The sequence below is a fragment of the Euprymna scolopes genome, chromosome 3 (assembly GCF_053919585.1).
Source record: "Euprymna scolopes isolate OS-2025 chromosome 3, ASM5391958v1, whole genome shotgun sequence".
Lineage (NCBI taxonomy): Eukaryota > Metazoa > Mollusca > Cephalopoda > Sepiida > Sepiolidae > Euprymna > Euprymna scolopes.
Genome location: NC_136484.1, coordinates 21,053,490 through 21,075,440, shown reverse-complemented (window position 1 = coordinate 21,075,440; position 21,951 = coordinate 21,053,490). Strand labels below are relative to the sequence as shown.

General features: G+C 33.6%; 1 protein-coding gene across 3 annotated transcripts in view; it reads left to right on the top strand.

The window, feature by feature from the left end:
* The first annotated feature begins 362 nt into the window (after positions 1 to 362).
* Positions 363 to 21,951, top strand: part of LOC145253622 (TBC1 domain family member 1-like) — a 386,800-nt gene continuing 365,211 nt past the window's right edge. For 2 of the 3 annotated variants that reach the window (XM_080112952.1, XM_080112950.1), the window contains exon 1: positions 385 to 1,442. In XM_080112952.1, coding sequence (XP_079969078.1) covers positions 663 to 1,442 — 780 coding nt within the window. In that variant the 5' untranslated portion in view covers positions 385 to 662. Of the gene's footprint in view, positions 1,443 to 21,951 lie in introns of all 3 variants that reach the window. The other variant, XM_080112951.1, reaches the window with a different exon arrangement.

The window sequence follows — 21,951 nt, the reverse complement described above, 5'->3', positions numbered from 1 at the left end:
TTTTTTTCTCGATCCAATAATCATTTTTAGCGCTTTCAAGAAGTTTATATATATATAATAACGTGGCAGTTATGACGTTGTGAAATATTGCTTTCTCTGCTTTTCTTCAAATTAACTAATATTAAGGTGATGTTTTCATGTTTCTGCAAAAACTAGCAGATTATCTAGTTGGGGTCTATAAGGAAAGATTACATCGGATATTTAAACAACGGAGTTATTCGCTCCCTGAAAAGCTGCTCTCTAGCTATTGTCTTTGTTATATAGATTAAAAAGAAAAAACACCACCGTAACTCGCGCTGTTTGTATATTACAGACACACACGCACCCACTTATAATTTAGGTATCAGCGGCGTGTGGAAGGTAGAGGGGAGAGTGCGCATAGATGTATTAGAGAGTGGGATACGAGAAAGCTTGTCGAAACGAAAGAATGCGCGGAGTGCGTGCTATCATTGTGAAAGCGCGTCGAACTTAAAAACGACGGACTCTCTACTGTGAATGTAGAGAGAGAGAAATTCGCTCAAAAGGAAGACGAAAAACTGTTTGTTGCGTAACTATATTATAAGTATATAGGTCTTCTTAATATATTTCTTTTTTTTTTTTTTTTTTTTTTCGTTTTATGCACGGTGTTGTTTAGTTTCATAGTATTACTACTGCTGCCAATCATGACTTCTGAAGAGAAGGCAGGCGATTTCGAAAGAAAACGAACGCACCCGGATAATTTAAATTCACCAACGGTCGGATGTACCCGCCCGGAGACCTTAAGAACATCGTCTTCCGTTGCAGACGACGATGAGAGTCATCAACATAGATTCCCGAACACGAACACGTTGAGTGAAAGTCCCTCATCTTTTTCCAGCAGTGGAAACAATAACAGCGCTTTTTTCAGCGACAATTCGTCGAAACACACGCCAGCAAATATGCCGTCTGGAGAGGCTGGCAACTTGGACACGAATCACCATGTAAACAGCGACGCGGATAACAATTACAGAAAGGTCTTCGAGGTGCTCTACCTCGGATCCGCCAACATCGACAAAAGGTACTCGTCTCCTCATTTCGTGATGCCCTGGGTGATGTCTGAAGTGAAGCGAAAAACAGAAGGCTTCCAAGAAATCAAACTCGAAGTTCGAGATGTCAGCTTACGTGGGACCGTCATTTCTCACGACGACGAAGAGGAGTTTTATCCAGACCATATCGCCTCTCCAGGACACGACGGTAGTACCCGCAGTTCCAGTTTAACTGGGACCACGGGAGATTTCACTAATGCCCTTCCCCTTCTTCTAAATCTGCAAGGGGACCAGGTGATATTATTTGAGCATAAACTTCATGGCGTGTCGAGGTTTGCCAAATTACACCAGGAACCCAGGTGTTTTGCTTATCTCACGCGACCACAGCTAAACAGTGATTACCATTGCCATGTGTTTATGGCCTCTGAAGAAAATCAAGTAAGCAATAGATCTTTTTTAAATAAATTAAAATTATGGGACTAGTGCACTTACTGATCCGCGCTATTTTTAAATCGTATTTTCAAGTTTAATTAAAGTTTTATGATATGCTTTTTTATTCAATTGTAAGGTTAAAGTAGGTACAAAACACTCCCCTCCCCATGTTAAGAATGGCTTTTTACATAATATTGTTATTATTTCAGCACGGATGAATAAGTGCACTTGCACTAGTACCAAAATTATTTTTGTTTTATTTTTTTTGAATCATAGAAGAAGCACTCTTTTATGATTTTTTTTTTTTTTTATAGAATCACTCCCGTTTCCGAACCGGTTACCCGAACTTAGGGTTAGTAGAAGGGTTGACCATGTTTTCTTTTCTCCCTTTTTTTTTGGGTGGTGGGGGGTGGTGATGCAAGGTTTTCACGCGTAATCGCATTAAAAGTAGATTTTGGAGGAGGGGGTCTAAAATATCTTTGTATTGGTAATGGTTATGCACTTACTGTACCGTGCAGACTGCAGAACTAATAACGTTATTTAGAAATCCATTCTTAACATAAAGAGGGTGTTTTGTAACTATTCTGTATTTTCACCTAACAATTTAATTAAACAGATATCGTAAAACTTTAAGTTAACTTTAAAATAAAATAGCGCGGTACAATAAGCGCATATTTTTTTTATTTTAATTTTGTATTTAAAATATGTTTTCTGGGGGGCGGGAAACCATTTTAAAAATAACTTGATCATAAAATTAATATTTAAAAAAAGTATGTTGTGGGTTGAGAGAAAAAGTGTGTGTGTTTAGTTTCATTTGTTTAAATTTATTTGGGAAATTTTTTATCCTATGGAAAGTAATAAATTAGCTATGGAATTTTTGTTTTTGCCTTGGGGGCGGGATGGATCGTAAAACCAAACAACCTTAGAAACTCGTTGAATTGTTTAAAAAAAAAAAATTAAAACAAACAAAATATCCCTTTAAAAATATTCTTTGTGTAGTGTAAATAAACTAAATTCGAACATTTTATTTTATGTAATCCAATTCAATATTGGAGAGGGAGTCGATATTGTGTTTTATAATCTTCAGAGATATTAACTATATATATATATATATATATATATATATATATATATATATATATATATATATATATATATAAAATTTAAAAAAAAAAGCAATATTTTTAAATATATTTATATATTTTCATTTTCAGGTAAAAAACGTATACTTTTTAACAAAACAAACCTTTAGTTGTATTTGATTTTATTTCTTATTTTTAGTGGCCGAAAGCCGGTTGTTACCGATCTATTAATAATAACGAGCCTTTGTGGGCCGTTGTGATCTGCTACGATTAGACACTGGCCGACAATGACTTACGAAAATTTAAATTGCTTTTTAGTTTATTTTGCAACTATTTTTTTTTTTTCCTTTTACCTCGGTTTTTGTTTAAATCCACAAAAAACCCCAAAACAAACAAAACAAAACATGCCTTAATTGATATACCCCGTTCGATCGGTTAGATTTTACGTGGGAGTTTCGTTACTGCTTGAGGAGGTCACTAATGTCTGTTTCCATAACATTATGTATTCAACATTAAGGGATACAGTTACTATGACTTTTTGGTTTTTCGTTTTTATTTATCTTGAATCGGCCAACAGCTTGCTTGCTTCATATAAGTTTTACCTTTTTGTTAGTTGTTGTTTCTGAAGCTTTTTATATCGAAGTTCATTTTTAATGTATTTCAAAATCTTGAATCTTGTTTTCGTTTTTTCAAAGTAAAATAATAATAATAATAATAATAATAATAATAATAATAATAATAGGGAAGTTTATAATACAAACATTTTTTTTTTAATATTCTATAATATTAAAAAAAAAAAAATGTTTGTATCATTCGAATTACTATTCTCATCTTGTATTCGCAACGTTTCGGCCGATGTAACTTCCAACCTTCTTCAGGTGTATCTTTTCGAACTTGGAGAGCTTCTCCAATCAAACTAGGGCGGAATTTCGAATTGAACCCTTGAATTAATCCAGAGTTCAAATTCAGTTCGATATGATGAAGACACCTTGTGCTTTTACAGAATTTGAACCGAAACCAACTCGACTTTTGTCGAATTAAACGTAAAACTTAGTTTAGAGCTAAAGTAAAAAAAAAAAAAAAAAAAAAAAAAAAGCCCAAAAAACCAGTTCAATTTCTGTAGAAGTGCCCGATTTACAAGTTCAGTTAAAAAAGAAAATATGATCGGAGGCTACAGCGGCTGAAACGTTGTGCTGTGAATGTAATCACCAAGATGAAAGTAGTTCGAATAATGCAAATAATTAATTCTCATTAAAATACAAAAAAAAAAAAAAAAAAAAAATCCGAAAAATATGGCCTAGTTAATAGGCTTATATTTGAGTTTCACTATTCTTTGTTTGTAACTCATTTCGGTGATACTTATTGATCCGCGCTATTTTTTAAATAGTAATTTCAAGTTTAATTAAAATTTTATGATGTCTTTTTTTAATTATATTGTGAAGTTAAAGTACAGAATAGCTACAAAACAATTCCCCTCCCCATGTTAAGAATGGCGGGTTTGTATTACTGTAAACATAGATTCGAAAAAGTTGTCAAAAAACAAATATATAACAAATAAATGTTATCAAAGGCAAGATAAATTACTTTTCTACCAAACTGGATATAATTTTCGTGTTTTTATTCAATTTAACATGTTTATTCAGCTCGAAAAGCATACAGTGTTTACCGATGTATTGGAAAATTCAAAATGGCAGCCAACTCTCTCTTTAACACGGTAAGTTCGGGAAAAAGTGTTATAAATAATAAACTAGGCAAAATAGTATTAAAAAACCATCGAATATATGTCAAGTTATGTCACGGTAACATATATTGAGCGAATTTCTAACAGTATTTTGTCGAGTTTATTATTTATTACACCTTTTTCCGAACTTACCGTGTTAAAGAGAGAGTCGGCTGCCATTTTGAATTTTCCAATACATCGGTAAACACTGTATGTTTTTCGAGCTGAATAAACATGTTAAATTGAATAAAAACACGAAAATTATATCCAGTTTGGTAGAACAGTAATTTATCTTGCCTTTGATAACATTTATTTGTTATATATTAACCCTCTTTAGATGGTAGAGATCGCCCACTGTTTTCCGGCATGATGGGGGCCAAAAACAAGCAGGTCGATCTTTAAATGAGGCTGAATTTTAATGTACATTTGTTTTCAAATCTATGTGTACAGTAATACAAACCCCCGAAAATAAGATACTGGAAGAAAGCCATATCACTAATCGTGTGAAAATGCACCAGGTAGAAGAGTAACTGATCTTGCTTTTGGTATTTGATTTGTTGTGTATTTATTCATTTATTTTTTCACACCTTTATTTTTGTTTTGTTAGCTATTATGTCTTAATACTTTAATCAAATATCTTCAATTTTATTGCTTAAAAAACAACAACAAAAAAATGAACAAACAAAAAACGAAATCTCCATTTCTTTTTGCAGTCCATTACTCCATTACACGAGAAAAAAATTACTCCATAAGAAGGACCTATGTAGACACGTGTTGTTGAAAATGGCCCCAAATTTATTACGCGTTTTTTGTTTAAAGTCTGTCCCAAGGCAATCTGGTTTATATCACAGTAGGGGAACAGTTCTATTCTGTCTCGGGAGGCCATCCCTCGGTATTACCCCCTCATTCGGGAAGAAAGATTAAATCGTTTTTGTAGGGGAGAGGTATTATTATTACCTTTTCCTGCGTATTTGAAAAAATTATTTTTACTTTGTTTTTTGGAGCATGGGGGCAACTTGGGTTTAGTGGGAGGCTAGAATGGTGTTATCAAATTAAATTATCCTTTTTTTTTTTGGCGGGGGGGGGGGGGGTCCTTCACATTAAACTAACCTTTTTTTTTTTTTTTCATTTTTTAATGTCTTGATTAAACTGTACAAGTGCCGTAATTTGTAAATAGTTTTTGTTTACTTAACAGAAACAAAGAAAAATCTTTTGAAATTGCCGTGTAAAAAAATTTTTTTTTTTTTGAAATTGTGTATCAATAGGTTAGGTTTGTTCATTCATTTCAGCTTTCCTACGCGTTAGGTTCCTCCTTTACCAGTTTTAGTTTAAATGCATACCCCCCCCCTTCTTCTTCCCACAGTACATTCCGTACCCTTTATATGAGAGGGAGCTAATGAAGCTATACCGTATTAATTACTTCGATTTGACTTAAAATTAGAAATAAAAGCACGACGTGCTCTTGACTTAAGTTAATTTGTCTTTAGTCAATTTCGGAGAAACTCTTCTAAACTATAGCAATTTTTATTTTTGCCTACTTCCAGAGTGCTCCTTAAATGACCTTGTGTCAAATTTTGCTCTCGTAGGGAAGTAAATAGTAATAAAAGTAGGACAGAATGAAGCAGTGTCGTTCTTTTTTATTCTGTAGAAATGTACAAAACAAAAAAGTTAGGCACAAGGCCACTCATAAATTGGGTAGGGGAGGTTAATGGTCATCCTCATCACTGAACCTTTGGTTGATTTATGCCCTCACTAGAGTTCTCATGCACCATAATATTACAAACACGCGGGAGATTGTCCGACTTAAGATTCTCAAATCAATTTTTTTTTTTTTTAATAAATAAAATAGCGGGGAAGGGAGCGTCCGACTTTGCCCGAGCATAAAATACGCTTAAATATGATATATATATTTGTCCAGATTTTGTATATATTATTATAGTCTTGATTTCAAAAGTAAAATAATAAGTATCTGAGTGTCATCAGCTAAAATCGAGACCGAAAGCAAAACTGTAGCATTCAAAGCTGGTGACGTTACCACTGTACCAATGTGACACACATATGAACTGGTTAAGAATGAAAAATAAATTAAGACGAATGTACAAAATGTATAACGCGTTTTTTTTTTTTTTTTCATTTTTGACTCCCTTAAAAACTATTTTAACCGGCTAAAGGCCCTTAAAAGAACGGTTTGTAAAAAATCCAATCATTTGAAGCCCCTATCACCGCTCTGCGACTTTTAGTTTCAGATGAGATAGAGTTTGAAAATATGGAGACAGGCAGACAGAGAGACTTTTGTATATTAAATTATATGCAAAAATAAAATTTCTATAAAAGTCGTGGGACGAGGGGAAAAAGTCCAAAAAATGTTAGGACCCTCCGAACCCTCTTTAGATGGTAGATCGCCCACTATTTTCCGGCATGATGGGGGCCAAAAACAAGCAGGTCGATCTTTAAATGAGGCTGAATTTTAATGTGCATTTGTTTTCAATTCTCTTTCAAGTAAACGTTAGATACGGGGGTCTCAGTTTTGATGTTCGTTTCTATATGAATGAAATTGTTTGACCATTTCTTGTGATCTCTGTGCGTGAGTTTCTCTTAGATATTTTTATTGAGTATGAATTTGTCGCAATGAAGATGGGCTCCCTGACTGCACTAACATGCGGAAGTTTAAATGTAATGTGAACAGAGATCTCACTGTTCAACTCCCGCACAGCCCCTTGTAAGACACGTGTCAGTATTCCTTCTTGGGTGGGATGGGGGAATAAATTTTTTAAAATATCTACTGAAAAACAAAATGTGTAAAATATCAAACCGAACTTTTAAACATCCTATTAGAAATGATTAAAATACAAAATCAAATCCATTAGGATGCATTTCTGTTTCTTTGTAAAAAGTTTTTTTTTTAAAAAGTCATTTTAATCTCTTTTGATAAGAATTGAACAAGGGAAGAATTTCTTTGTGATGATTTGAAAGGAATTAAAAGCATTTAAATTGTCAAAATCTTATTTTAACAACAGCCTCAAGTGTGTTCGATTTCTCTGTACAAGAGCTTGTGAGGACAAGCTGACATGAGAATACTCCATCCTACAAATAAACTGATCAAATATTCAAAATAGTAGTCAAAACATAAATAAGATACGCTCAAACATCTAGACATTGATTAATCCGAGGTGATGTTAGCTCAAGAATACTTCACCAGACCAGATGAATTTGTCCTGGAACACAGTAAAGTTCAGAAATAACCGCAATAAAGATAAACTATAACATATTAAGGTGGCCAATTCAAGAGGAAAATTCGTTTGTTTGTTTCTTTTTTTTATTTTTATTTTTTTTATTATTTACTACATTTTCTCAACATGTGAACACTATGATATCTAAGTATCTCACATAAAAATCAAATGTTAGTCCCAGAATAGGTCTCCCTGATTTCTGGAAACTTACCAAAATAAAATGAAACTTTTGGAAGAGTAATAACTCAACTATACATGAGCTAATATAAGGAATTATATGGCATAATCACGTTGACACACTGGTTCTTGCCAGATCACAGAAGTTAAGCAACGTTGAGGCTGGCTAATACCAGATGGGTGACCATTTGGGAATTCTAGGCGCTGTATGTGCTCTCCGCTCATCTTGGCATTTGTTTCCAGTCGTCCTGTACCTCCACTTGCCACTGGTATGCAACAATGTTGACTCTGGAGAGGCGTGGTTGGAGACTGCGCAATTCTTGCTACACAAATTTCACGCGCAGGCACCTTTACAGTGGGTATCCATAGTCTGTCAAGACTGAAGGAAGCCACCCAAGGAATGGTGCACCTTCTGTTAATGTTACCTCAACTGCAACATAATTAAGTGGCCGATTTTGGAAATTAGAAATCGAGTGTTAACCTCAGAAAAAGTCCACTTGACTTTAGAGAACTTATGTAAAATGAAAACAAAAATGAGAAACGACTAAAACTTGGTGGACAAGTCAGACATAGACTGAAGGTTATAACAAATGTGGTTGGGGTGCGGAAAATGTTGTGAATTAGATTAACGATAACAATACAATAGTAATATCACCTAATTCTTACAGAATTGTTTGGTTAAATTAAATTATTAATTGAATCAAATTTTTATAAAACTATAACTAATTTAGTTATGATAATGTTGTTTCAATGGTAGTCTGTAAACAGAACGCATATGAAAATAGCAGCAGCAACAGCAGCAGCAGCAGCAGCAGCAACAGCAGCAGCAAAAGATGGATGGCAACAAGCGATTGTATTAGCAGCAGGAGCGATTAATTTTATTTATTGCAGACAGTTATCCTCATCGTTTATTAGTTGTTTCACAACGTTTTGGTCAACTATTCCTCTGGCCTTCGTCAGGTGATAACCGCGACAAGATAGGAACTCTGAATCTCCTGACTGCATCCACTGCAATTACTGCCTTCCGTAGTTGTTGTCGTCTCACCACGTTTTGGCCAAGTAAGCCTCTGGTCAGTTTTGGGTAGGACAGGCAGTAATTGCAGTCAGGAGATTCAGAGTTCCTATCCGTTGCGGTTACCACCTGACGAAGGCCAGACGAATAGTTGTCCGAAACGTGAAACAACTAATAAAAGATGTGGATAATTGTCCGCCAAAAATAAAATTAATAAATGCTCATCTCAATGAATTTCAATTAAAATAATATATACCAGCAGGAGCAATGTTTGAACATGCATGCAAATTAGAAAGTGTGCATGAGTTGGCATGAAAAGGAAAAACAAAAAAGGACACCACATGGTCAAAAAAAAAAAATTCTCAGAAATCAAGATCTAACACTTGATCTCTACATGAGATATTTAGATTTTTGAATATCCTCCCTTTATCTTTCAAACACGGAGTTAGTAAAACAGTTTAGAACAATTTTCCTCTCCCAAGTTGATCATTTAAATATGTTATATATTTCATATGGTTTTGGTCTTACTGGATACCAGAACAAGAATTCATCTAATCTGGTGGAGTATCCAGCTATGTTCTATTACTTGAGGTAACATCACTTCGAGAAGATGCACCATTCCTTGTAAAAACCAGTGTTGGTTAGCCATATTGAGCTCTTATTTGTGCCGTGAATACTATATGATTTTGAATATTTAGTCAGGGTTTACTTGTAGGAAAAGTATCCTTATGCCAGGTTGTCCTGACAAACCGTTGTAGAGAGAGGCCTTAGACATTCGATGATAGTGTCTAGTTGGCATTCAAGTTTTTCTCCTAAGAATGCAGAGTAGAAGCCATGTTGAAGTTTCAGTGTCCATATCATACAAAGCCTGATGCAATCCATAATAGAAACGTAAAACTGGGAAAAATGATATTGGGATAAAATAAGGATAATCATTCGTAGCCCACTTCACCTCGGGTTACTTTATCTCCTTTTACTACTCGTGCATGGGTTTCCCAAATTCATTTTTTCTTTTTTAAATTAATTTGTTATTCCTTGCTTTCTTTAGATTATCAAACATCTTTCTTTTAAAACTGATGACAAAATATAAAATGTATTAAAAAAAAAGAACACACGAAAAAAACCCTGTAAATTTAACTGTGAGAAATTCTGTATACGGCAGCTATCTTTTCTTGTTTGTCCGCCCACGCATTAGTGGTCGGCTGTCTTTGGTTTAAATTTGAATGTGTCAGGTTATTGATTTGGCGTGCTTTTGTATCATGCTTTCTCTTTCAGTCTAGACAGAGCTCGGCATCAGGATAGACTCAAAAACCCAGCGGCTGCCACCGGAGGGAGCTAAGACAATTCCTTTGTGAACACCAAACAGTTGGTGAACAAAGGACACATCTCTACAAGCAGAGACAACTTATATTGCTGTATTTATCCTAATTGAGGATGACATTCAAGAACTGTTCTGCATGTTTATTTACCAAATATTGGATCTTATCTCATTTCATCTTGAGTCCCAAGGGGCTCACATTATGCCTAATTATAGGCGCCATCACTCCCGCCGAGTTTACCATGAACATTCATGGATCCTTACGAGGAACAACGAACTAACATTCCGACAATAAGAATTCGAACTAAAGGCTCCATGCGTATGGGGGCAAATCGGGCCACCGTTTTGCAAATGGACATTACCAGAACCAATAAACTTTCATTGCTGTTACATTTGAATAAATTTTGAGTTTGAAAAAATGACGTTTGTATTTGTGGCTTCTTTTGCTTCTGCAGGAAATTGAGATGTGAGAAATAAATTTCTCACATAACCTGGTATTTTACCTCACGGTACATACAGCACTTCGCCTTCCCAAATGGTCACCCATCTGGTAAGGTAAGCAACGTTGAGCCTAGTTAATACCAGATGGGTGACCATTTGGATAGGCGAGGCGTTGTATGTACCACAAGGTAAAATACCAGGTTGAGAAACTGACGTGGTCTATCCTTCTCTCAAGGGTAGATGGGACTCTCTTAAGCCATGGTAGGCACCCCGTCTAGTGATGGCGTCATAATAAAAAATACTCTTGATAGCCCTGGCGAAGCATCAAGTAATCAGCTACCGACAAGATTTGAATTACACTTTGGCCTTTTGGTCAAGATCAAAGTGTAGTATCTGTTCTTCAGATGCTGCACTTCCATTTCTTGTTCTCTTTCGGTGGAGGAGAAATCCTTAACGACTGAGACAATTTTTATTTTTGTACCTTTTCTCCACGTTAAAAAACGACCCTGGTGTCTAACTCTGTCCCGTGGGGAGGCATAGTAAATAGGTACACTACAAACTCGTGTAGTGAGTTCAATTGAGTTCAATCTCAGCTACGGCCACGCTGGATGGATAGATGGTAAACTTAAACTAACTAAACTGCTTACAAAAGCATTTAAGTTAAATTGTAAGAAAAAACGCTTTGTATGAAATGTTCGAAGTTAATGATATTTTCTGATTTTTTTTTTTTTTTTTTTTTTTACTTGCCTTCACACGAGAGGCAGATTTAAAGACAAGGTCGGTTTTTAATGTGAGGGGGGGGGACCAGCTCCTCAAAAAAGGGTACTCTGGTTAGTGACAAAATTAAAAAATGTATCATTCATGAAGGATTTCTCCTCCATTAACCGAGACCAAAAAAGTGAAGTACAGCAACAGAACAGATACTACACTTTGATCTTGGCCCGAATGCTTTAACAGTAAGTCATAGAGGAGATATTTTTTTGGTTCTTATTGAGAATTAAAAAAACAAAAAACTACAGAAAAATCTTTTAATTTACGTACCCATCACGAAATAGAAATATCATATTCCAAAAATTACGTAAATTTATCAAGTAGTTTTATTTTTATAAAGAAAATCATTGGGTTTGTATTACTATATACATAGATTCGAAAAAGTTGTCAAAAAAACAAATATATAGCAAATAAATTTTATCAAATGCAAGATAAGTTACTTTTCTACCTAACTGGATAATTTTTAAATATTTTTATTTAATGTGACATGCTTATTCAGCTTGGAAAGCATACAGCGTTTACTGATGTATTTGAAAATTGCAAATGGCGGGGGACTCTCTGTTGAACACGATAAGTTTGGGAAAATGAGTAAAAACTAAAAAACTAAACAAAATACTGTCAGAAATTCGCTCAATATATATTACCGTGACATAAGCTGACATATATTCGGTAGATTTTTAATAGTATTTTCTATTTTGTATTGTTTTTCTTTCGTTTTTTTTTTTTTTTTTTTTTTAAACTCATTTTCCCAAATTTACTGTGTTCAACAGGCCCCGCCATTTGCAATTTTCAAATACATCGGTAAACACTGTTTTTCGAGCTGAATAAACATGTTACATTAAATAAAAACACTAAAAATTATCCAGTTAGGCAGAAAAGTAACTTATCTTGCCTTTGATAACATTTATTTGTTATATATATATATATATATATATATATATATATATATATATATATATATATATATATATATATATATATATATATATATATATATTACAACTTTTTCGAATCTGTACAGTAATAACAAACCCCAATCATTTTTAAGCGATTAATGAGAAATCGTCGGCGTTATAACACAAAAATTGTGAATTATCTCCTTTTGTTATTTGACATTTCTTTCTTAAAATGGTAGACGAGACAGCTACTTCTCAAATACTCATAAAATCTGATTTTCTTAGTTAAAAATAAAACTACTTGATCAATTTACACGATTTTTTTTCGTTCCGTGGACCGTGACACACGTACGTACCATCATAATAATTTTTTTTGTATTTTTGTTTTTGTAATTAAGTTGAATACTTTTTTTTTTTTTCGCTGTAAAAATACGAAACGGCAATAAACTAAATCCGAGTTTATTATATATATATATATATATATATATATATATATATATATATATATATATATATATATATATATATTATATTCCAGCTGTTGTCTGTAAATTAAAACAAGAAAAAATATTCTTTTCGCGGGAGAAATTCTTTTTACCGCCTTGAACAACCTGCTCATAAGGCCATCCTCCCATGCATTACCTGCTCTTGGGAGGGGGCAATTCGTTTATTATCGATCACCGCACGTCTTTCCTGTTGGAAAATACTGACTGGTTCGATGATCCAAGATATTTTTATCAGTTATCACTATCACTTTCCAGCCCATCCTCCCCCAGGAGAGCTGGATTTCCCGCGATAAAACAAATAAATAAACTATAAAAGTTGAATAAAATATTACCAAACTTCAAATGTTCTCATTTATTTTTGTCTATTTTTGTTTATTCTTATTTATTTTTTACTTTTTGGTTACGATTGAATTGTTTTTGATTTAAAAAAATAATAATGTTTATCATTATTTGTCCTTGACCTATACATTGTTTGGTTCCGGGATTTTCCTCTTTTCTTCGTTTGCTGCTGCTCCAAATCTTTTCTTTCCTTTCTTATTTTTCCCTCAGTCAGTTGTTATGTCTTTATTTAAAACGTATTATACGTTTATATAATTTGAATTACTGATGCACGACCTTCGTACCAACGATCGGATTTCGAATTTCGAAATCAAAACACAGCAGCAGCAGCACTTCTGCAGCTTACGGAACGTGCTATTATTTATTTATTTGATTTTTTTTACAGGATTTTACGTTAGCTAACCACAACCAGCAATGTTATAAAAATTCTTTGCTCTTTTCCTCTGTAGAAAAGAAAAAGCCAACTTTTAAAAACTCTGTGGAAATAATTAACTTTATCTTTTATTCCTTGCTTCTGATGAATAAATTTTGTAAATCATAATTTGCGTAATTTTAACTCCCCTTATGCCGACTCATCATATGATTTCGTTTCGTCTGCTACAGAAATAGAATTGCGATTGTTTCACTCAACTTTAACAAATGATTCATTGAGTGCAGGTGCCCCTCTCGCTTCTCCTCTATTTGCGGGAACTTTTCTTTGTCAGCTTCGAGATATATATATATATATATATATATATATATTTATATATATATATATACTTTCATAACCAGAACAAGCAATAATTATTCTTTTACCGTTATTTTCATGGCAAGTGTTCGTGCTCGTCTGAGCTCCAATGTATGCCCCACCCCCCGCTGGCCTGACTTTCACGAAAAACACTCGTCTAATTGAAAACACTATCAATAATTTCCCCCACTTTTTATCTGTGCCTAAACCTAAACGTAGATTCCATGAACAAAGCTTCTTTCTTGGAAATGCACGCCCGTGGAAGGAACTCTGTTTCGTTTTTCTGCTTTCCAACTGACTACAATATGGTCGTCTTCAAGTCCAACGTGAACAAATTCTTGATGAACCATCCCCTTAAGTCATCCAATTTACCAAATTTCCACTATTAACGATTATTACATGTTCCTTTTGACCACTGTACACGCATTGAACCTTATCAAGGCTCGGAGGCCACTCGAGGATAAGTGGTGACTCCTTTGTTAAATTAAAAAAAAAAAAAATTTTTAACTTGCATAAAAAACAAACACACATACACAGCCGAATATTACAATCCACGCGGGTTGTATGCGATAACACTTGTAAGTTGCAAGTAACCCTAATCTTAGATCACGCACGTTCGTTCGCGTTTCAATTAGTAATTTGAAGCAGTGGTTTTATTTTTGAAAACATAAGCATGCTATCTTGAGTAGCACTTTTGATATCCATCCAGACATGCATTTTTACCAGTCTTTTATACTTTTTTTTTTTCCTACCTACCCTATTAGTGTCCTCGTAAACTACCAAGTGCAACTAGACCGTTTGTTGTGATGCGTGCAGGTAATGAAATAGATTTCAGAATAACGAGGCGTCATGCGAGGCATCCACAAACGGCTTATACGAATCAATGACGTTTTGGGTCAACAGACGTTTTTTGAGGTCGGATTCTTTTGTTTATGAGTTATATATAGACGAAAGACTAAAAGACTGTTTTTAAATACCTCATTTGTATAGCCTTTTAAAAAACGTTCACAATAAATTAATGTTTGGTGTTATTTATTTGTAATGTTCCTATTTGTTTGCCTCCCCACAAGGGCAGAGTTAGACACAAGATCGGTTTTTAATGTGGGGAAAATCCAGCTCCTCAAAAAGGGGCACTCTGGATAGGAACAAAAATGATTTCTCCTCCACTGACCGAGGACAGAAAAGGCGAAGTGTAGTATCAGAACAGATACTACACTGTGATCTAGCCCGAAGGCCAAAGTGTCCCATTTTTGCTATTTATAAATTGCAAGAGTTTTCTCGGTATTACCAGTAATTTACGTTTTCTTAAAATATTTGTCTAATTTTCAAGGGAGGCAATTAAGTTAAACGAATTTAGGAAGACTCGTCCACGGGAAACTGGTCCATTATTGAATAAATATCGGTTGAAAACAAATTTTATGACCGTTCTTGAAAGAGATATTGTTTTTCAAAGAGAATACACACCCCATAATATTTAAAAAAATATATATTATTACTTGTTTCCTCTTGTTTTAAAAGAGATAAAATTGATTTTTGTAAGTTTGTAGTGGTTCAACTTATTTTTAAGTATTTATTCAGTTCTAAAACAAATAGTGTCGAGTGTTACTTTAGAACAAAAAAAATGTCCAACATGAGAAGATCACATCTTGGGAGTCTCGATAATCGCTCAAAAATAGAAAATTAAAGGAAAGACTGCGGTAGATATAGTTTTAAAGTGATTTTTTTTTTTCGGGAGAACTTAATTCATGGTACATTCAATATAACGTTTTTTTTTTTGTTTGTTTGTTTTTCCTCAATATTTTCGTTTTTTAATGTCTTGATTAAACTGTATAAGTATCATAATTTGAAATATATCTTTATATTTCAAATATATTTACAATACTGTATTAGAACCGAAATTAATTTTGCTAAGAAATTTTCTGACTTACAACAGGATAAATACCATTATATCTATCTACTTATAAATAAAAGACACTGTGTGTGTGTGTGTGTGTGTGTGTGTGTGTGTGTGTGTGTGTGTGTGTGTGTGTGTGTGAATTAGTTCTGTATGAACTCTGAAATGACTTGCCCATATTTTTTTCTTTTGTTATTGTTGAAATTCCATACAAATGTACTTTGTTTCTGGGACTGGAGTGTTCATAGACAGATTTTGTATCGGAATGCCTCTGATACGTATTGAAAATCAATAATTAAAAAATCTGATTAAAGAAGGAACAGTCCAATTTTGACCAAAGTTAACACCCTTATACAGTCTAACATTACAAGCAGGGTTGCGGAGTCGGAGGTTTTAGCTGGAGTCGGATTTCTAAAAGTTTGAGTCGGAAAATTTTTTTTAAATGGTTTTCCAGACACTATTTCAACCACAGACTCAGAGGGAACCTGCAATGAAGAGGATTTTGAAAAGCTTTTGGATCAAGATCATAAAGCAAGGTCAAAGCGGCGTAAGCTACAGGAAACAGCTAAAACGCTATCTTCAGTGAATAGCAAGTTTCAAGCTAGACTTTCATGCTGCATTACAGCAAGTAGAACAACTAGATAGAAAGTCTAAGTTAAATGTTCATGAAGCTATAAAGCAGTACCCTGCGATAGTGAAAGAATCTGCAATGTTGGCAGCAGCACTTCCTCCAACACAAGTGAGTGTTGAACGTTTGTTTTCAGCGCTAAGGCTAATCAGGACAGACCAAAGGGCTGCAATGAAAGAGAAGCTCACTAAAGCCATTTTGTTTTTGAGAGTAAATTATTAAATTCTTATTTGCAACTTTCAATTCTATAATTATAAATAAAGCCTATTTTTTTATGTTTACAAATAAGACATTTTTATAGATTGATTTTTTTTTTTTTCCTAATATTGTGATAGAATATTTATGAGAATGGACAAATGCAATAGCAGGTGAGTTTTTCGGGAGAGGAGAGGGTACAAAGGAAAAAGAAAATATATAGCTTGAAGTGCAACTCTGCTATGACGGATTTGAATATGCTGATAGGCTGGTAAATGATCATGAGCATAAATAATACCATTGTGTATTATATATATATATATGTATGTATATGTATATATATATGTATGTGTGTGAATGTATGTATGTGTGTGTGTGTATATATATATATATGTGTGTGTATATGTATATTTATATGTGTATATATATGTATGTATATATTTCAATAATAAGCAATTCATGCTACTATAGCCCTTTATGGCTTTTTCCTGTTTTACCTCCGATCCTCATTCCATAAAGCAATATTATCTTTTAAAATATTATTCTCTGTAAAATGTCTTTATCCCTGTTTTCTGATGAGAAGCGTTTGGCTTCGAAATGCCATGGCCTAAAGAGGTTTCCCTATCCCTAAATATTGTATTCTATTTTAAACTGATAGCATCATAAAATTTAATTGTAAACTTTTTATCCCTTTGTTATCTAAACTTATTCTATAAAGCTTGTTGAGTTTATATGGGAGTATATTTATCATGCAAGTGAATGTTAAACGTCGAAAATGATATACATGAAAAGTAATTATAAAATGCATGCTGAATAGATGTGGGAGGCTGGTATATGGATCTGCAAATTAGATTTTAACATAGGGTCAAGGAGTCGGGAGTTGGAGTTGAAGATATTAAAGGAGTCGGAGTCGGCATCCTAGTAATTCTAGGAGTTGGAGTCGGACTTTTACCATCCGACTCCGCAACCCTGATTACAAGTGCATTTGAGAAGTCTTATCACCACGCAAGTAGAAGAGTCTGGCATATGAAATAAACAGTAGGGTCTTTGATAAGACAGGGGCAAGTAACTGTAGTGAGTTATGTAAAGCTTCCTTCCGGTGCACTGCAGTGGGTCCCTGACTAGAACAGCAATCGATGGATTTAATTAAAAACATGAGCGATTTTCGTCAATTTTGATGAAAAAAAAGTATTGAAAGTGTGAAACATTTGTTAAATCCTCATTCAACACCGGGCAACGTCAGGTCTCCCTGCTAGTACATGCTTAAATTGTTAACAAAAAATTATTTCTTGAAGATTAATTATTTAAAAATATACAAAGTATATTCATATTTTTTTCTGATAAAATGCATAAATTTATCTTTAAGAAAAAAAAATTTCAAAACAAATAAAAATAGAAAATTACACCCCTTGAATTTTTAAAATAATTCATAATTACTATTAGGAAGAAGTAGCAACTATATACTGAACTTGTTGTTACAGCGTTTTCCTGGGAATCATTTTATCTTAGTTCCAAAAATAAAACTGAAAAGCTTTGCTCGTGTTTTATAGTTTTCCTTTACTTGATTTAAAGTTTGCATTTTATTTCTGAGAGTATAACATGCTTGCAAACATCCATTTTTTTTTTTTTTTTTCATTTTAGGTTATTCACTTTGACAATTTCTGTGACATGTCATCGCCTTCTCACCACTGTTCAATTTTTAAAAAAATTTTTATTTTATTTTTATTTTTAAGAAATCGTTCCAGATAAGGCATGAAGCCACTTAATGTAAGGAGCTAAAGAAAAATACTATTTCAAGGTCAAAAACTAGTCAACAAGTGCTAGATGGAATAGATTCTGACCCAGAAAACAGCAATTCTTCCCTCTTTGTCAGAATCATTCATAGAATATGAGGACTAAAGAACAAAATAAAGGAAGTGATAGTTACGAGGCTGCCAAAAATAAACTCAGATCCACTTTCTACTTCTCTTAAATTATAACGTAGTAGCAAAACCCGTGGAAATTCCACGGTAGTTGAAAATTTTTAAAACACATAAATAAAATGTATAAAAAATAAAATAAAACAAATAACAATAAAATTAAAAACAATTTTTAGTCAAATTCTTTAACCTTTTAAAGCTAAAAAGAATTGATTTATAAAATTAAAAATTTTTCAATGAAAATTCCACATGCAACATTGTTTTTTTTTTTCTGAATAAATTTTTTATAGAAAGTATGAAGGAAAAGATGTCAATTAACTTGTACATTTTTAAAAAAAATTTTAAAAAGTCTATAATAAAAAAAAAACTTAGTCTCTTCTAAACATGACTTTTTTTTTTTTTAAATAATAAAATAAAATATCCAATTTGAAACTGTAAACAGACAGCTATGTTTTTTTTTTTTTTAAATTCTTTTTATAATTTTTGAAGATAAAATGGTTTTAATAATACTTAACTGATAAACAGCGACTATAAAGGGAGGTAATTCGTTTCTCATTAATTACTATTTGCGATGATGATGGTTTTTTGTGATACTGGACGTGCGGACAAGTAAATTAATATTTAGATGGCCGAGTCAGTAAAAATGTCCTGAGACTCTAACCATCAATGTCTGATCATGGGTGTTGTATTCATACCAGTCATGTTTGACATGCCTTTCCACATTTGTATGTTTGCCCTCCATACATTAGGAATTTGTGACGTGTATTGAATATTTTGTGTATTACTTGTGAACATAAATAAACATGGAATAGATAAACACTATCGCTGTAACCTGACCACTGGCAAAATAAGCCTGGGCCTTGTGTTTCCACATGCATCTACAGAACCATGAAAAGATGACAGCATGAAAATATGATTATTATTGATGTGAATGTTCAGTCATGAATGAAGGGTGTTCCAAAAGTAATACCTCCTATTTTTTATTCAACCTGAATGGATCAGAGGGGATTGCAAATTGCATTGTTATAATGACTGAACTCGTTATGCATTCATGACCTGAAAATTTTACCTCTCTGTTGCAGATATTGACAGTGTGAGACTCTTAGAAAGTAACCTCTGTCATGGACATGCATCAGAAGCAGCAATGTGTCATTGAATTCCTGGCAAAAGTGCATTAAGAATGGTGCTGACTATATAGAAAAATAAATTCTGGAACACAGAAGGCCGCTTGTTTTAATGGCACCAATTCCGTCTTTTTAACTCTTTAACGTTTTAAGTTTATAAAAAAATCTAGGAGGCTTTACTTTTTGAACGACTCTTGTATGTAGCCTGGAGTTTACTGCTAGAATCGACTACTGACTGATTTTCATGGGAATATTTTGTTCTTCAGTTCCTGCAATAAACTCTAAAACCTCCAGACGTGTTTTATATTTTTCTTTTACTTGATTTAATTTCCGTATTTCATTTCCTTCCACATTATTCTACAATAAATGTATCAGCATGTTATTCACACAAAACCATTAACTTAATAATTTTATTTGAAATTTTATTGTTGCGTTCCTAAAAAAAACAAACAAAAAAAACTAATCGGAGTGTTATTAGTTTCACCTTTTCATGTTATTGATGAAATAAAGGTGACAACATGCAGTGCATTGTTGAATGTTGAAAGCGTGACGAAACAACCGCCAGATTCATTGTCTTTTAAGTTTTTTAGTTTGTCAGAGGCCATTCCATTAAAGTACTTGTAAAACAAGCACATGGATGTAACATTGTGGTGATGAGGCACAAGTTGAAGCTTGGATGACAGTGTGGAACCAATTAGATTGGAGACTCTTTTGGATCTTGACTAACAAGGAGAAAGACTAGTGGTAGATGCACATTATTCTGCATCTTTTTGACAAATTATCTTGTGTAGACATGGTCTGATCATTCCTGTTAGCCACTGCCTCCACATCTCTGTTGCAATTCTTCAGTTCACATCTCATGACCGCTTAAAAGATGACCTTCACTCTGTAGTGGAATGGGGCCAAAAAGGTCCGGCAACATTTAATGTTACTAAGACTAAACTTCTTTCTTTTAACAATTACGAAAAACATTCTCAATTACTAATTGCCATAACAAATAACATCCTACTCAAGAGCTCATCATTCAAGTTTCGTGGCTTGACATTCACAGGCTTGGAATTGGAACGCATACGTAAAAGACATTGCCAAAGGCGCTGCAAATAATGTAGACTCTTCTGTGCTAGAAAATTACTCCCAATTGAGTATCCCATACCACCACAAAGCCACCATTCGTGCTTTGCCTTGTTCATCGGCGAAGAAGTGCAATGAATAATGGGCCCTATTCAGCTAACATTTCAGATTCTTTGAGAAATCTATAAATTTATCATTTTTATTTATATATAAATTAGTGGAAGGGAAAGAGGGCGCCTGGCTTTGTCCAGTCGTAAAATACGGTTGAAAAAAAAAATCCACTTTCTAATCTCTTAAACAGTGCTCAATAAGTGAGTAGAGCTAGGTAGTAAGTTATGAAAATATATGGCAATTAAACTACAATCTTCTGAGTTTCATTCTTGTAGGGAATCCTTAGGCATTTTAGCCTGATTATTCCCTACTCGTGAGGAAATGTGAAAGATTGTGTAGCTTAATTGCCTTATCTTTTTAAGTAAATTACACAAACGTTTGTTTCATTCCTTAGAAAAATAATCAAACTAAATGCATGGATTTACATTCTATGATCGTTTTTATAGTTGAGCAGTGCTCACTTCAACTTCCTACCAATCAATCCTTGGTTTTATTGCTTTCTGACTATCTATATTCGTTTCCTTTAACCAATGAATTTTCATCCATTTTGTTTAACGTGTTTGACACTTTTTACTTCTAAATGGGTCAAACAAAGGGTGACCTTGCAAAATTGTCCAAACGTAAGGAATCATTACTGCTGTCATGTTGACGTTACACATGAGATATATGAGATCGAATATTTTTATCAGCACTGAAGTTTACATTATATATATATACTAGCTGTCCTGATCCGACGTTGCCTAAGAGTATTTGTTATTGTATTTATGTTTAAAGCTGATTTTTAAACTCTTAAATATATAATTATATATAAATAGCTATTGTTTCATTGTCGTTTTTTTTTTTTTAATTAAAAGAATTGTGTAAATTTTAGTCAGTATAAAATTAACACTTGTGGTATTTTATAAGAAGCAAATTTCGGAATTTGCAGTCTTGTGTAAAGAAAGGAAAATAGGTTATCTTTGTTAAAGGTATGAAGTTATAATTTCCATAAATTATCTATAAGTCTCACCTGTCTGTTTAAATGTATGTATATTTATATGCGGCACAATCACGTTGACACACCCGTTCTTGCCAGATCACTGAAGTTAAGCAACGTTGAACCTGGCCAGTACCAGATGGGTGACCATTTGGGAAGGTGAGGTGTACCTTCTGGGAAGGTTGGGCATGGGGCCAGCACCCTCACCCTGTAAAAAGAACTCCTCGCTATAAAAACATCTACAAAAGTTGTAGATGGCCTATGCCCCTCCAGCTATGTTTGTATGTTTGCTTAAAACTTTCGATAGAGGCAACGAATTTTCACGAGATCAGTATTGTTTTAAAGCTCGACCCTTCAGACGACAAATATCGAAAAATT